General features: G+C 56.0%; 1 protein-coding gene and 1 long non-coding RNA gene across 3 annotated transcripts in view; one reads left to right on the forward strand and one right to left on the reverse strand.

Moving 5' to 3' along the window:
• PRPF6 (pre-mRNA processing factor 6) overlaps positions 1 to 15193 on the forward strand; it is a 43970-nt gene extending 28777 nt beyond the window's left edge. For both annotated transcript variants that reach the window (XM_025470751.2, XM_025470750.3), the window contains exons 12-21: positions 1190 to 1312; positions 5372 to 5493; positions 7147 to 7285; positions 8758 to 8877; positions 9216 to 9392; positions 9795 to 9928; positions 10693 to 10784; positions 12355 to 12469; positions 14417 to 14543; positions 14916 to 15193. In XM_025470751.2, coding sequence (XP_025326536.1) covers positions 1190 to 1312; positions 5372 to 5493; positions 7147 to 7285; positions 8758 to 8877; positions 9216 to 9392; positions 9795 to 9928; positions 10693 to 10784; positions 12355 to 12469; positions 14417 to 14543; positions 14916 to 15068 — 1302 coding nt within the window. In that variant the 3' untranslated portion in view covers positions 15069 to 15193. The remainder of the gene's footprint in view (positions 1 to 1189; positions 1313 to 5371; positions 5494 to 7146; positions 7286 to 8757; positions 8878 to 9215; positions 9393 to 9794; positions 9929 to 10692; positions 10785 to 12354; positions 12470 to 14416; positions 14544 to 14915) is intronic.
• Positions 3226 to 12355, reverse strand: LOC125753525 (uncharacterized). The gene is made up of 2 exons (XR_007405572.1): positions 12049 to 12355; positions 3226 to 11171 (listed from the first exon to the last, which is right to left on the reverse strand). It is a non-coding gene; the product is annotated as an uncharacterized LOC125753525 (long non-coding RNA).
• Positions 15194 to 16327: the final 1134 nt, after the last annotated feature.

Raw genomic sequence — 16327 nt, forward strand, 5'->3', positions numbered from 1 at the left:
AGAGGACATGAAATTGCCCCCTGGGGGATTGTCCATGTGTGATCCTCAGCCACATGCAAGTATCTGTGTCTCTACCTTTGCCGTACAAGTATGTCGGTACACATTTTGATGTTGCTGATCTCCTACGTATAAGATAGTACTTGGGAAAAATAAGAATGGTGTTTTTTCAGATGTTTGTTTATTTTTTATTTATTTTTATTTATTTTTTCAGATGTTTAAAAGTCACTTGCAGTTTTGTTTTCTGAACAACTGTGTGTGGTTTTTTTAAAAAATATTTTATCTATTTGAGAGAGATTGAGAGAGCACAAGCAGGGGGAACGGCAGACAGAGAGGGAGAAGCAGACTCCCCACTGAGCAGGGAGCCAGACATTTGGCTCGATCCCAGGACCCTGAGATCATGACCTGAGCCGAAGGGAGACGCTTAACCCACTGAGCGCCCCAGGCACCCCGAGAACTGTGTATTTTATATCCTTTGTGGCATTGCTCTATTGCATTTTGGTCCTTCCCTGATTGATGTGCAGGAGACTTAAGTGGCACATTTCTGTATCTCCTGCTGTAGAACCATGGCTGTCTTTTCTCTGCACATCCTGAAATCTGCTTTCTAAAGTCGAGTGCTTTCCTGGCGGGTCAGCCTGCCTGCCTGCCTGCCTGCCTGCTTGATGGGACACACTTGTGATTGGTCCTTCCTCTGGGTTTCTATCTTACCTTCTATGTGCCAGGCTTCTTTTATCCCCATCCCCTGTCTGTTTTGGTTAGATCATTTTTCTTTTGTCCATTTTGAATCCAGAGTTCAGACCAACAGATACAAGTGTCTGTGAGCTTGTCTTGATTCTTGTTACTTTGGAAGTTTCTTTCCTCTAGGAGCCTCTTATAGCCACTGAGTTGCCTACTTTGGTATATTGTATGCAGTAGGTGCTTATATAATGTTTGTTGAGTGGATAGACGCAGCTTTGTTAAGCCCTTAGGTATTTGCCGAGCATTCATCTGCCGGGTGGCAGGGATGGGTACTTCAGTGAAGGAGGCAGACCCAGTCAGGTGAGCCATGGCAGGGCATGACGGGCATCAGAGCCTTGTGTGCACACCCCACTGGCAGTGCAGAGGCTCTCTCGGTCCTCATCGTATAGGAGTAATGTGTCCTCTGTCTCAGGCACCTGGGGCTCTGGACTATAGTTTTGTGTCCCTCTTTCAGGATGCCGAGGAGTGTGACAAGGCTGGGAGTGTGGCCACCTGCCAGGCCGTCATGCGTGCTGTGATTGGCATTGGGATTGAGGAGGAAGATCGGAAGCACACATGGATGGAAGATGCCGACAGCGTAAGTCAGGCTACGTGGGCCTGGAGTCTCTGTGGGGAACTAGGCTGCTGTTGGGATGTGGTTTCGATCTGCTGATTTTTAAACATAATTGCAGTTGGAAGAAATACAGTTTTCTCTTAACCCAGGTTTACCTGGGGAGCTACTTTTTGCGTACCTGGTCATCTGCTGCGCTCTGCACTCTGGGTGAGCTGATTGTGTCCTGGGGACCAGGAGCCAGTACAGAGCGGGAGCCCACAGAGCTCTCAGCTGTTTACCTCTCCACATCGGGGTTATCCCCCTTGTTTCTTTTATAAATTGCCTTCAGAAAACAGTTTGCATACACAGCTTTTGCCTACCGTGAGACTGCTTCCTTAGAATAGGCGTCCAGAGAAGAAAGCATGGGGTCAAAATCCATACATATTTTAGGTAATTGCTGCCTTAATTTCGGCCTTCCTTTTTTTTTTAACCTTATTTTGTTGTTTTTTTTTTATTAAAGATTTTATTTATTTATTCATGAGAGACACACAGAGGCAGAGACACAGGCAGAGGGAGAAGCAGGCTCCACACAGGGAGCCCGACGTGGGACTCGATCCTGGGTCTCCAGGATCCTGCCCTGGGCCAAAGGCGGCACTAAACCGCTGAACCACCCAGGGTGCCCCTACCTTGTTATTTTGAAATAATTTTAGATTTACCAGAAAAGTCGCAAAACCGTACAAAGAATTCTTATGTACCCTTTACCCAGATTCCTCCAGATTTGACCACTTCACCACATCTGTCTTCTCATCCTCCAGCCGTGCACGCGCGCGCGCACACACACACACACACACACACACACACACACGTCTCTCTTACATGTGCTTTGAATATGCGCAAGTAAGCTGCAGAGGGGATGGCCCCTTTCCTGTAAAAGAGGACATTTTCTTACACAATCATAGCAGAGCTATCAAAATCAGGAAATAATGTTGATACAGTGCTATTATGTAATTTGCAGACCTTATCCAAATGTTACTAATTCCCTTGCTAAGTGTCCTGTTAGCAGAAGGAAAGTCAGGGGCCACCCAGAGTCACATCCTCGCCTCTGGCCCTGCTAGTCAGTCTGCAGGAGGGGCTTCGGTCTATCTCTGTGTTTCAGGAGTCTGACCTTTGTCAGGATGGGCCAGTGGTTTTGCGGGGCCCCCTTGATTCACGTCTCCGTGAGGTTTCCTGCCCGTGGGCCAGGGTTCTGCCTCTTTGCAGGACATCGGGCCCTCCTGGAGGGTTGTTGGTAGGCTTGGGTGCCCTTTCAGCTCCAGACCAACTCAAGTGGCGTCCATCAGCTTTCTCCACCGGAAGGTTACTCTTTTTGTCCTTTGTAATAAGTGTTTTGTGGAGAGGCACTCTGAGACTAAACATCCTGTGTCTTGTCGAACTTCGACCTACTAGTTTGCAGGTCCACGAATGATGTTTTCCGCCTGTGTGCTATTTGCCAAATAGCACTTTTCTAAATATCATTTCTTCTACGTTTTGTTACAGTTTATTGGATGGAATTCTATAATAATGAAGAGCTTTCCTCTGTTCCTTATTCATTTGGGTATTTGGTTCCCTATGTTAGGAGAGACTAAGGATCCCTGCTCTATTCTGTGAGCTCATGGCCCTGCTGGCATCACCTGTGTGGAGCTCACATGACTTCCTCTTTGAATGCCACGTGTGCTGTGACCCAGAGCACCAGTGCTGGGCGCTGGCCACTTCCAGGCCTGCAGGTGACCTTGTGCACAGTGAATATGCTCTCGGTTCTTTAGGGAAGTCAAGACACAGGCCAACCATGGTGATATTTAAAAGCTTTTCATTGTGTAACATTCAAGACACAAAGTATGAAGAATAACTTAAGCATGCTCAGTGTCTATATTGGAAGGAAATTCCTTAATATGCAAAAGAATCCCAGTTTCTGGTTGTTAAATTCCTTTTTTTTTTTTTTAACATTTTATTTATTCATGAGAGACACACAGAGAGAGAGAGAGAGGCAGAGACACAGAAGGAGAAGCAGGCTCCCTGCAGGGAGCCTGATGGGGGACTCGATTCCGGGGTCACACCCTGGGCTGAAGGCAGATGCCCTAAACCGCTGAGCGCCCCCAGGTATCCCTGGACTCCGTTTTATTCCACCTGTGGAGTTAAATGCTTCATTTCTTTTTACCTTCCTTATTGCCTTTGATGGCACTGGAGGCCCTGGGCGTTGGGGGGCAGGTGGCACTGCCCTGTGGGTAGTGGACTGAGAGCAGGAACCCACGGGCCATTGCAGACTTTCCCTCCGTTGTTGCCCCTTCCATGTGTGCTGGAGCAGGCTCAGTGTCTTCTGCGGAGTGGTGTGATTCTGGAGGAAGAGCTGGAGTCCTGTGCCTAGAAGAATGGAGTGTTTGCCTGATTCTCCCAGCCCCTGGGGATGGGCCCAGGCCACCCACACATGAGGCCCTGGGCAGGATGTCACTGGATCTTGTGGGCAGTGGGTACCCAGAAGGCTTTGTAATGGCCTCAGGACCTTGGTCAGCAGTCACAGAGAGGGGTACAGACCGGTTTCTGTGGGGTCTAACCCTCACCTGGCACCTTCCTCACTTTTCCAGACGCTTCTGATTGGGACATGCCCAGACCAGGGCCCTTCCTGGTTTCTGTGGGGGTTGAGTCAGATCCAGGTCCCGTGACCAAGGAGGAACCCAGTCTGAATGCGGACGTCTCAGTTGCGTCCCTGCTCTTTTGACTCCTCCACGCCCGTTTCCACGCTGGTGGTCTTTGAACGCCAGGAGGCTTGCTAGTGGTTCTCTTCGAGAACACAGCTGTCAATCTGGGAAGTGGCCTTGGGTGGCTCAGATGCTGTGAGGCTGCCTGTCCAGCTCCATCCGTGCCATTTGGATGATCAGTGTTGCAAAACTTTGTTTCTGTCACACTTCTAGTGGCTTTTCATTTACCTCAAGGTACAAAACCCCTTGGTATGAGAGTGCTTCCTGGGTCTGCAGAGTATGGGAGAGCCGCATTTTTTTTTTTTTTTTAAGATTTTGTTTATTCATTTGACCTGAGCCAAAGGTGGACGCTTCACCAACTGAGCCACCCAGGTGCTCCCAAGCCACGTGTTTTTTTGGGCGGTCCGTGAGCATCCGGCATGGAGTGTGCTGGGCACTGGCCTTTAAGCTGTGTGCGGCCCAGTGAGAACAGGTGTCAGCCTATCCCAGTGAGTGTCCCTGGGTCGTGACCATCTAGAGACAGTGACACCATGAATAGTAACTTGTTTTCTTGTGTTGCGTGATGCTACCCAGGAAATAAAATCATTCTTGAGTGAGGAAAACAACATCCGAAGAGAACAGCACCTGTTTATGGTAGGGCTGTGTGAGTGGACGGGTTCTTTTTTAACCTGCATTTTTTATTGCAGTAAAATACACATATCCAGGAGTGCCTGGGTGGCTCAGTCGGTGAAGTGTCTGCCTTTCGCTCAGGTCATGATCTCAGGGTCCTGGGATCGAGTCCTTCGTTGGACTTCCTGCTCAGTGGGGAGCCTGCTCCTCCCTCTCCCTCTACCCCTCCCCCTGCTGTGCTCCTATGCGCGCCCGCGCGTGCTCTCTCTCAAATAAATAAAATCTTAAAAAAAAAAAAAAAATACACATATCCTAAAAGTTGCCTTTCCACCCCCTTGAAGTGTGTGACTGAGTGCATGCAGTGCATTCGCAGTCTGCTATGTGACTCCAGAGCTGCTCTGTCCTGCACGCCGGAGCCCACAGCCATCCACACTCACTCAAGTGGGTGGGTACTTTCTTGGTCTTCTTTGAATTCACCTGTGGTATATCTTATGATGGAAAATACGCACCACACCTAATTTTTAAGGAGGAACCCGTGTGTGTGGCTGCCGCTCCTCTGTACCCACTCCTGTTTGTCGGGGGCGGCAGACAGCCCCATGCCAGGTCCTGTGTGTGTCACGTCCCCGTCCTCCTGGGGCTTCCCTGTCCTGGATGTGTTTCTCATTGGGTCGTCCTGTTGTGTGATTTTGAGCAGATGCCATCACGCCTCCTGCTCTGATGCCTGTGCTGGCCGCCCGCTCTCACGCTTGTCTCTTTGCTCTAGTGTGTGGCCCACAATGCCCTGGAGTGTGCTCGAGCTATCTATGCCTACGCCCTGCAAGTGTTCCCCAGCAAGAAGAGCGTGTGGCTGCGAGCTGCGTACTTCGAGAAGAACCACGGCACCAGGTATGTGCTTGGTCCCCAGGTGCGGGCGCTCTCCACCCCCGTGTGCTCGTTGATCCTCTGACACCAGGTTGGGTAGAGCTGAATATAAACCTCATGTGCCCACAGGTGGGTGAGGGCCTGAACTGGGATCCAGTCGTCTGTGACGAGGGGCAGAGGCTTCTCCGACACTTGAGGCTGTGAGCTCTGTATGGCTCCTTCTGTGATAGGGCCAGCAGTGCTTCAGAGTTGAGACTGAGACGCAGTGTCTCTGCAGAAGTAGAAGTGCCTACAGCTGAGCTGGCGGACGCCTGGTGGCCGATGGGGTGCCTGGGGCGAAGCAGGGGCCTGCAGCCCTGTGTCTTGCCAGCGGTGGCTTTAGCAGTGTGGGCGGTGTGGCGTCTGGGCCCAGGCAGGCATGGTTTTCATTTAAGCTGTGCTGACTTTGGGTTTGGGCTAGTTTTGTGCTCTGAGGAGGTCCTTGACAGTTTTCTCTAATTGTATTCTTTAATTGAAAAAACCTTTTGGATCTGCCTTATTGGCTGTAACTGCTGATTAAATTAGGTGTTGCAATTTCTGGTGTTCAGGGGGTGTCTCTCCGGGGCAGCGTCTCTCATGTTGCTGTGCGTGCTCTCTGCCCAGGCCCTCTGCTGCTCTTCCCTGTGCTGGGTGGGGTGTGGGGGACAGGGCTTCTGCTAGGAGCACCGGGGCCCTAGTTCTTTCCTTGCCCGGCATTGTCGAATCTCAGTCTGGTCAGGGTGTCTGTCCACGTGCGTTGCTCAGAGCTCCTGTCTCATCCCCACTCCCACCATCTCATTTGGGGTTTCGGAATTAACTCATTTGGGGGTGCTTTGAGAGGACTGTGCTGGGCACCCTGTACAAGTTCACCTGTGACAGTCCGTGTCTGGAGCAGGGCCTCCCCTGCCAGGTGTGGTTTGTGGATGTGCCTCGCTGCCACTGCTGCCCTTGGTCCCTGGGCTCGGGGCAGTTCCCCTCCCTGTCTCTGGCACCCTTCCCATCCGGCTGACTCATGGAATGGAATGGTGAGAGGAGGTGGGGCACTCGGGATCTGGGGTCCTGGTTCTGGTGTTGCCTGGGAAGCAGGATGTGCTCTCTCTCGGGCTTCATACAGAGTGAGTTCTTCGTCTTGCTGCCGAGGCCCAGAGAGGTCGTTTGTGTCAGGTGGTGCCGCAGAGCGACAGTGGCCACGGGAGGCGTGGGGGCCTCACACCCAGCACCCACACTGGCGGTACTCTTGCTCCGTAGTGACCAAAGTAGCTTTTTTCCAGTAAGCCTTTTTCTTTGGATACCAAAGAATAGATTCTAGGTCGTAATCTTTATCGGCGGATCTGTGGTTACAGATGAAAAGAGCTCTCCTGTCACCCAGACCGTGAAGTTATCATTCCGCTCAGGACACAAAGCCATAAAAGGGCCCCTGAGAAGTCCCTCCATTGGGCTTAGCCACGTAACAATGCCTTGCTTTGTAGCACCCTCTTTGGTAGTTGATTTTAGAACCTTTATGAAGAGAAAAGATTTCCCCACACTCTCCCCATTGTAAAATCTGGTAAATCATTGATAGCGCCGAACTTTGGAGCAGTAACTGTCTTTTCAGCACCCACGCTGAGGCTGTGAGCACCCTGTGTGCTCCGGTGGTGACCGTAGCCCCCTCTCTTCCAGGGAGTCCCTGGAAGCGCTCCTGCAGAGGGCTGTGGCCCATTGCCCCAAAGCGGAGGTGCTGTGGCTTATGGGCGCCAAGTCCAAGTGGCTGGCAGGGGATGTGCCTGCAGCAAGGAGCATCCTGGCTCTGGCCTTCCAGGTGGGTTGAGGGGTCATCTGGGCTGCAGGGGGCGTGTGCACTGGAACCCAACCTCCGTGTCTGTTGAGGACTGAGGGCTTCAGGGTGCGTGTGCCCTCAAGCCCTCCCCCTGCTCACTGACGGGAGCCGACCCAAGGGAGGAGGTGTGTGTGGTCAGGATGCACCAAACTTAGGGTGCTCTGCAGGCAGTCGGGGTCCTGAGAGGGCCCACGGGCAGGACAGTGGCCAGGAAGTGGACCTACCCCTTGGTCGTGGCCCCTTGGTATAACAATAGCCCAGATTTTCCAGAACCCAGAGCACAGGGCCAGCAGGTGACCTTCCCCAGCTGCATGGAGCAGTTGCCAGAGACCACCGTTTCCCCACATAAGAGCACAGTGACAGCCTCTTTCCTATGAGAAAATTCAGTTGTCCAGTCCCTGCGGGGCCACCTGGAGCCACTGGGCATCTGGCTCCATTCAGATGGAGGCGTTCCATTCAGACAGCTGCGCGTAGCCAGGCTCGTTACGGCTGATGTCGTGAGCGGGGCGGTGTGGGTGCTAGGAGCTTGCAGTAGAGTCAGCGTGCGGTGCTCCATCAGTTTCAGGAAGGGTACGGCCGTAGCGATTCAACACTTCCATGTGTCATTCGGCGCTCACAGCATATGTTTTTATGAAGTGTTGAGTGCAGCGCAACTGTCAGTGTGTTGTTGCAGCCCTGACTAGCGTGACAAGGTTGGCCCTTGAGTAAAGGCTGTGAGAGGGGGTTGGCCTATACCTGGCCTTTTGCTTTCTGCTGTCTGCTGGAGGACAGCCACGTGTTGAGGACACTGCTCCCGTCTGAGTCACAGATTCTCCTGCCATCTCCCTGGACACTGCAGCTTGTCCCCAACACCACCCTTCAGGTGCCTGTCGCTCTGGGGCTGCTTATCAGGTCTGTGATGCGGCCAGGCAAGTGTGCCAGCGGGCAGCTGTGCTTTCAGGAGGCTGTGACGGTACTACCCCTGTGTCTGCTGGATTCTGGGTTGTAGGTGGCCCAGTGCTAGCCCGTGGAAGCCCTCCGCACTGTCAGCAATGCCCTGGGCATCCTTCTTTCCTACTCCCATGGACGCACTGAGATGGCCAGTTCCTTGTCAGCAGGCGTGAGAGAGGGTTGGGTGTGGCCAGTCCATACAGGTAGGACGTGAGTGAGCTGTTTCAGCTTTGAGAGGCCACGAGGGCTTAAGGTGGGCCACGGAGAAGGTGGCTCTGCCACTGCCGGTGTTGTTGCCTGGGTGCCCACAAAATGAGCAGGCTTGTTTTCAGGTAGGTCAGCATTCTTGGGCTGGACCCAGCTTTGTTGTCCGTTAGCCCTGGACGTGCTTATTAGATTAGACTGTCCTGCAGTAGAGTGAGGCCCCGGCCCCACACCCAGGCTGGCTGCTTTTGATTAAGTGTAACCTAGCGCAGGCCACTGTGCTCTGATCCCACCCGGCCACGGCTGCACTCTCCCTCCAGGCCAACCCTAACAGTGAGGAGATCTGGCTGGCTGCTGTGAAGCTGGAGTCCGAGAACAACGAGTATGAGCGAGCCCGCAGGCTGCTGGCCAAGGCGCGGAGCAGTGCGCCCACTGCCCGGGTGAGCAGGCTGCCCTGGGGCCTATGGGGTCCGGGAAGCGTGAGGTGCCACTAAGGCCCCAGTACTCTAGGGCTGTTGGTTCATCCTTGGCTTTGAGATGTATTTCTGCATTTAGACCCCCTGCTTTCTGCCAAAGGATGTGAAACACCCTACAGAAGTTCCTGTGTGGGCAGGAACTTACCCAGTAGGGCAAGTGACCTGTCAGGGGAGCTGTGGTGTGAAACCCGTATCGTGAAGGTGCCATCTGGCTGGAGCCAGTGCTAGAGGCGGTCCTGCCGTCGGGACGTCTCAGGGGGCGGGGGTGCCCGGGGCTGTTGGATGGCGTGTCTGCCTCACAGGTGTTCATGAAGTCTGTGAAGCTGGAGTGGGTGCTGGGGAACATCGCAGCTGCTCAGGAGCTGTGCGAGGAGGCGCTGAGGCACTATGAGGACTTCCCTAAGCTGTGGATGATGAAGGGACAGATTGAGGAGCAGGAGGAGCTGATGGAGAGGGCTCGGGAAGCCTACAACCAGGGGGTGAGCTCAGCTGGTTCCCGGGCGGGAATGAGAGGCCCGGTGGGCAGTGACTTGCTTAGACCCCAGCTGGTAGTGGTCCCCTCGCTCAGGCCTGCACCTGCCGTCTGCAGAGCTGTGTGCACTGCACTCAGTGAGGCCTGGGTTACAGGACCCCTAACAGGGCCGCTGTGTACGCACCCCACGTGCATGCACGCGCAGCACAGCCAGGTAGTGAGAACACACGCACCCTGTGTGCACTTGTTCACTGCATTGCCACACACATAAACCCCCACCCCACGCTCACGGGTAGGACTCTGTGGACACGAGCATCCCTGACTCCCCCAGCCTGAGGGGCCGGCCACAGCCATCACAGCTCCTCCAACACCAGCCGAGCCCTCTCTTACTTGTCTCTGTTGCTTGCAGTTGAAGAAATGTCCCCACTCCACCCCTCTGTGGCTTTTGCTTTCTCGGCTGGAGGAGAAGGTTGGGCAGCTGACCCGAGCTCGGGCCATTCTGGAAAAGTCTCGCCTGAAGAACCCAAAGAACCCCGGCCTGTGGTGAGTCCTGGTGGACCCTGCTCACCCCTCCAGTGGGCTGTCTTCCCGCTGTTGCGCATGTGGGGCCATTCGTGCAGCAGCATTTCCAGCCCAGGCTCCATGGCAAGGGTGGCAGCTGCTGGCCATGAGGAAGCACAGTTGCCTTGGGAGGGTTCGTCCTGGACACTCGTGGGCCCGTAGTTAGTTGCACGCAGTTTAATTTGTGCTCTGGTAGAAGGTGACTGGGGAGCCGGGAGCTAACACCGGGGGGTTGAGTATGGGTGCAGCCAAGAAAGGGCTTCCCAGAAGGGGTGGCTTTTAGATGAGGCTTTAAGGGATGAGCAGGAGGTTGTCAGGTGAGGCTGGCCTCCTGTCCGTAGTAGAGAGCTTGCAGGGCTGTGCCACGGAGGGCTCATGGCGTCAGGGCTCAGCGTGGTGGTTGCCAAAGGAGACCCGGGAGCATGGGTAGGTCCAGGATGCTGCGGATGTGCTTCACTGTCCCAGCAGCACTAGCATGCCAGCCTGTGCCAGCCTGTCCTTGTCCTACCTGTATTTACTCGCACCCGTGTGATGCCGGGGTCCCAGGCCTCAGCTGTGGTGGCAGCTGCCTCTGGTCCTCACGGTGGGCGGGCTCCAGTGCCTTGCTTCTCCAGTAGATGAGCTCTGCTTGGCAGAGCAGGGAGCTCCAGCCGCGGTGGCTTCCCAGGAATTCCGGGAACGTAGCTAGGCTTGTCCCGGGGCTTCCGTGCGTGGGTGCTGGACCCGCCCTGTGGGCCCTTCCTCAGGTTGGAGTCTGTGCGACTGGAGTACCGTGCAGGGCTGAAGAACATCGCCAACACGCTCATGGCCAAGGCACTGCAGGAGTGCCCCAACTCCGGTAAGTGGCTTCCTGCCTCCCCACATCCGGCAGGCAGTGGCATTTCCTGAGGGAGAGGGTCTCAGGAATCACGCATGCCGGTAACGTGCTTTGTCTGTCAGAGCTTCAGCTGCACTTGGTCTCAGGCATTTGCACTGCGTCTCTACTCCTGGCGTGAGGAGTTTGACTTTGTTCTCTGGTGTGCCCCCGTTACTTTTTCTTCTGAAACTTAACTTCTGGTATCTTACCTACATCTAAACACGTGTGTAGGGGCGCCCGGGGGGGCTCAGCGGTTGAGTGTCTGCCTTGGTGCTCAGTCCGTGGCCCTGGGGTCCCGGGATCGAGTCCTGCGTCGGGCTCCCCACAGGGAGGCTGCTTCTCCCTCTGCCTGTGTCTCTGCCTCTCTCTCTGCGTCTCTCAGGAATAAATAAAATCAATCAATCAATCAATCAATCAAATCTAGTTTAAACATATGTGCAGAACGAACATATTTGGAGTTTAATAAACAAAAAAGGATATTAAACATCACCTATAGGTCACCCAGCAGGCTCAGCGGGTGGAGCGTCTGACTCGTCATCTCTGGGTTGTGAATTAGAGCCCTATGCTGGGTGTGGAGATTACTCAAAAATAAAATCTAGGGCAGCCCCGGTGGCCCAGCCGTTTAGTGCTGCCTTCGGCCCAGGGTGTGATCCTGGAGACTGGGCATTGAGCCCCGTCAGGCTCCCTGCATGGAGCCTGCTTCTCCCTCTGCCTGTGTCTCTCATGAATAAATAAAATCTTTTTAAAAATTGCAATCAATCAATCAATAAATCAATAACTAAATAAATAAATAAAATCTCGACACCCCCCAAAAAGTCTTGTGTAAACCTACTCCTGAGAAACTGTTAGTTTTAGCTTACTTGTATTATTACAGCCTGTCCCTGCACACAACTGAAGTGCTACTATGTGTTTAGTGTTGTGTCTTGTTTTAAAGCTGAAAGGGTTGTTTTGTTTAAGATGTTACTTATTATTTATTTGAGACCGAGAACACGAGTGTGGGGAGGGTTGGAGGCAGAGGGAGAAGGAGGGTCTCCACTGAGCAGGGAGCCTGACCCGGGATTGATCCCAGAATCCCCGGACCACGACCTGAGCCGAGGACAAATGCTTCACCAGCTGAGCCACCCAGATGCCCTTAGAACTGAAAGTTTTGTGAGAATTTTCCATCATCATCAAATCTTTAGGAATGTATATTTTTTAGTGGCTTCATAGAACGCACCCGTGGATGTGCTAGAAGTATGCCACTCACCTGTCGGCCAGTTTGAATCTTTACTGGCGTTTCTGATTGTTTTGTTGTAATAAATCCTTGCGTGTGGAATTACAGCGTTGGTGGGAATGAATCTTATAGGTTTGGGGTTCTTGCAACCCAGTCACCGCTGGAAAGTCGTCTGGCCTGTGCCGTCAGGGCTGCTGTGGGGCAGACACATGGGAGGTCATGGCCGCGGGCTGCGGGCACCCAGGGTCGGCCAGCCCCTCTCGAGGTAGCCTGCACGTGGTTGGGCCGTTTCTGAGAGCAGAGGTGGGTGTGAGCTGTCGTGTTGTGTCTGAATTGCAGGTGTCCTGTGGTCTGAAGCCATCTTTCTTGAGGCGAGGCCCCAGAGGAAGACCAAGAGCGTCGATGCCCTGAAGAAGTGTGAGCATGACCCCCACGTCCTCCTAGCTGTGGCCAAGTGAGTGGGGGGTTCCTCTGGGATTGCTGACCTTTGGGGCGCCTAATGGAACCCCTTAGGGTCCTTGGCCACCAGAGCTCCGTGACAAAGCACTTCTGCTTTGACCCAAAGTGGGCACACCTCCACGCAGAGGCCACGCAGACACATGCTGCCCCGCTGGCCTGGGCTGCCTGGAACCACAGACGCAGCTTGCTCTGGGCCCAGCCCGCCTTCCCTCCGTCCTGGGCTCCTGATGGGGCTGCTCTCTGTCTGTGGCACTTTCAGTTTACACCTCCACGTGTCCGTGGCCGTAAGAGGCAAACTTGCTGACATTGGTCCACACAGAATTGAGTAAGCAAAGTCCTTTGGCTCAAAGGGCTATAAGCAAGGTTTTTTCTTATGTGAGGATGAGAAAGCAGACATCTTCACCGTGGTGACCTCAGGGACGATCCAGGGCCCATCGGTCAGGCCCAGTCAGCGTGCATGGGGATGTGGATGTGCCGGAGACCATCTTTCCTTGAGGGTGCATGGTCCCAAGGGCAAGAGGAGGTCAGCCGGTGGCCTCCAGCAGCAGCTCGTGTGCCGGATGCTGGGTCAGGTGCTCCCTGGGGAGGCATGTGGTGTGCGGGGCATGGGAGGAAGCGCAGGGTCTTGGGAAGATGGAGTGACGTCGTGGCCGTGCGTGGAGGGCCTGAGGGCAGGGTGGGAGGTGACTGGCCTGGGAGGTGGAGGGTCCTCAGGAAGAACCTCGGCTGGGCTCCTGGGACTGCGCAGGCCTCACCTGGGGGGCGGGGGACGGCCCGTGCAGCTCGGGAGCTCCCGTTGTGCTGTCGCTGCCTGGGCAGGAGCCGGGCCATCCCCTGCAGTGGGCTCAGGTGCCGCAGGGCTGAGGGCACCGGCTCCTGAGGCCCAGCCTGGGCCCGTCTGGGGCTGCCTGCCTCCTACCCTGTGCTTCCGCCTCCCGGAACGACTGTTATGTGTAACACTCCGATAGGGCGGCCATAAAACCTCGTAAAAGGCTTTGCTAAGTAAATAAGTCACTCCTTGCTGTTCCCAGGTTGGTGTTCTGTGTACCTGCTATCGGGGTTTGTGCTCTTTAAGTCATAGTTTATCTAACACCAAGCAATTAAGAATACCACAAGGCTTAAAAAACAATCAAGCTATCAGGGCACGAAGTCACTCGTCCTGTAACCGAGGCCAGCGCCAACAGCTGCCCTGAACGGCAGGTTCGTGGTGTAGGGTTGGCTTCGGCGCCTGTGGCCCGGGGCTGGTGGAGCTGGCTGGAAGCACCCAGAGCCCCAGGCTGTCCGAGGGCCCTCGTGGGTCCTTTGGTTCCTGGCCAGCCTCACCGGTGGCTCCCAGCACCGCCTGGTTTCGGGCGTGTCTGTCTGCTCTGGTCCACGTGTCTGCTCTGGTCCACGTTCCCGGTACTGACCCAAGGCCCAGCCCCTCAGTGTCGGCTGGGCTCCCGCGGGAGGCCGCGCGGGCCTGGGGCTGGCGGTGGGGTGAGAGCAGAACGATCCCGAAGGTACCTACTGAGGAGCGGGTCGAGACGTCACCTTCCCGGGTCAGAGTCGTAATTTGACTTTTTGTCAGGTTTACTCTCCTAGTCTGGTATTTTCCCCAGAGGGAAATACACGGACTTAAAGGAGTTTGAAGTTCTTGGTCTCTGAGGATTTTTTAAGAAACGGCTATTAGAGCTCTGATGGACCGTTGCAAGCCGGTGATCTGGAGGGACGCCCAGGCAGTCAGGCCCGTCCTCGGCTCTCCCGGGGGGGCCCAGGGGCTCACCAGGGACAGGAGATCTGTGTGGCCAGAGCCAAGCCCCGTGCTGGCCGCAGCCAGGGCTGGGCTCGCTGTGCACTCAGGCCCGGGCAGGCGGCGCCCAGGTCACTCGTGCTGGCCTCGCAGCAGCCCTCGGGCACCGTCAGACGTGACTGCTCAGCCTGCACTTGCGCTTCTGCACAGGCTGTTCTGGAGCGAGCGGAAGATCACCAAGGCCAGAGAGTGGTTCCACCGCACGGTGAAGATCGACTCGGACCTGGGGGACGCCTGGGCGTTCTTCTACAAGTTTGAGCTGCAGCATGGCACGGAGGTGAGGTGCTGCTCGGCGACCGGGGGTCTGCTGCCCCCACACCGGAGCGGGGGGGCGTGCACATCAGTAACCCCCCTCGACAGTCTCTGCTTCCACAGCTCTTTCTCCCTACAGCCTGGTAGCCTCTTAGCCTGAAACGTGGACGTTTGGGTGATTTTAAGGGGTGTCTTAGTATTTCTTGAGAAGTTGGTGCCTGGGGCACGGGATCCCAAGAGTAAAGGGGTGGGCTGAGGACTGACCTTGTGCCCCGTGGGTTCTGTCCCAACTCCATGCGAGCCCAGGGGTAGCTTTTGGGGGAGCCTGGTGCGGCGGCCAGCACGTGGGGCCCCCTGGGAGGAGCCCTGACTCGAGCGCCCGCTGGTCCCTGCGCAGGAGCAGCGCGAGGAGGTGAGGAGGCGCTGCGAGAACGCCGAGCCCCGGCACGGGGAGCTGTGGTGCGCTGTGTCCAAGGACATCGCCAACTGGCAGAGGAAGATCGGGGAGATCCTTGTGCTGGTGGCAGCCCACATCAAGAACACCTTCTGATCATCGGTCCCCGTTGGGCACGGGCCTCGGGGCAGCACGTGGAGGAGCGTGGGGTAGCAAGGAGAGGCTGGGAGGGGCTCTGAGCTGTCCACCCTGCTCTTTGATTAAACTTTTTCTAGATAGTGCGTCCAGATTGGTGACCTGGTTTTCTCTGCGCCAGTCCCCCCATGCCGCCACCCCACTCGGCCCTCCGGCCTTGTATGGCCTCACTGGGGTTCTTGTTTTCAGGGGGCCTCTTGCAGACAGCCGTATGCCGCAGAGGAGGCCGTGTGCCTCCCTGGCTCGGGGTGGGCGCGGGGGTGGGGGCGGGGGCGGGCACGTTCTGGGAACAGCCGGACCCACTCTCCTGGCGACGACGACCTTATCCCCCTGGGTGGGGGGCGCCTCACAGTCTGCCCCCCAGGGTCGCTGGCGTTCCCGAGTGAGAGCGCAGACTGCAGGTTCAGCTTCCCGCAGTGCCTCCCAAACTGTGTCGCTAGGGGGTCACCAGGAGGCCCCTCGGGCACGCGTTGAGGGAAGTGTTACCAAGAAGAGATTTTCTCACATTTGCTAGTGAATTTTTCCTACGTTATCATCAGTTTTGTCCTAAAGTGCTTGTAACTGCCCTCATCTCTGGACTGGAAAAGGCATAACCTGGAGTCTGAGTGGAGTCCCGCCGCTGGTGTGTGAGGACAGAGGCCTTCTCAGCTGTGGGTCCCGTGTGTCCCGCTGGAAGCCGCCGGGGTCCCCGAGGAGGGGTGTGTCGGCCACGGCTCAGGCGTCTGGCTAGAAATCCCGGGTTGTCCGGAGGCCGGGGCCAGGGGGAAGAGGTGCTGATTGTTACGTGTGGAGAGAGGGCAGCTGGCAGCTGTCCCCGCACGTGCACGCACCGGGAGATTCCGGGGGGCCTGGTGCCTCTTGATGCCCCGTGACACCCGTGACGGGGCCTCCAGCCGGCTCCGCCCTCCCAGGCAGCCGGGGTTGGGCGGCACTTGCCTCAACGCAGGCACCTGAGACGCGGCTCCACTGGGGCCACCTCTGGTTCCGGGGGCCAGGAGGACGCTGGGTGCCCGGAGCAGGCCCCACGCCACCCCGTGGCCCAGATCCCACTCAGGCTGGATCCGGACATGCTTCCTCCGCCTCACAGCCTGAGGTGGGCCAGGCCCGTGGAGCGGTGCAGGGCGGCTCACGGCGGGGGGGGGGGGGGGGGGGGGGGGGTCTCTGCGGGGTCTTGGTGGGGACCTCGGAGTTTCCTCTGATCTCTTGGGAGGGGAGGGAGG

The sequence above is a fragment of the Canis lupus genome, chromosome 24, assembly GCF_003254725.2.
Source record: "Canis lupus dingo isolate Sandy chromosome 24, ASM325472v2, whole genome shotgun sequence".
Lineage (NCBI taxonomy): Eukaryota > Metazoa > Chordata > Mammalia > Carnivora > Canidae > Canis > Canis lupus.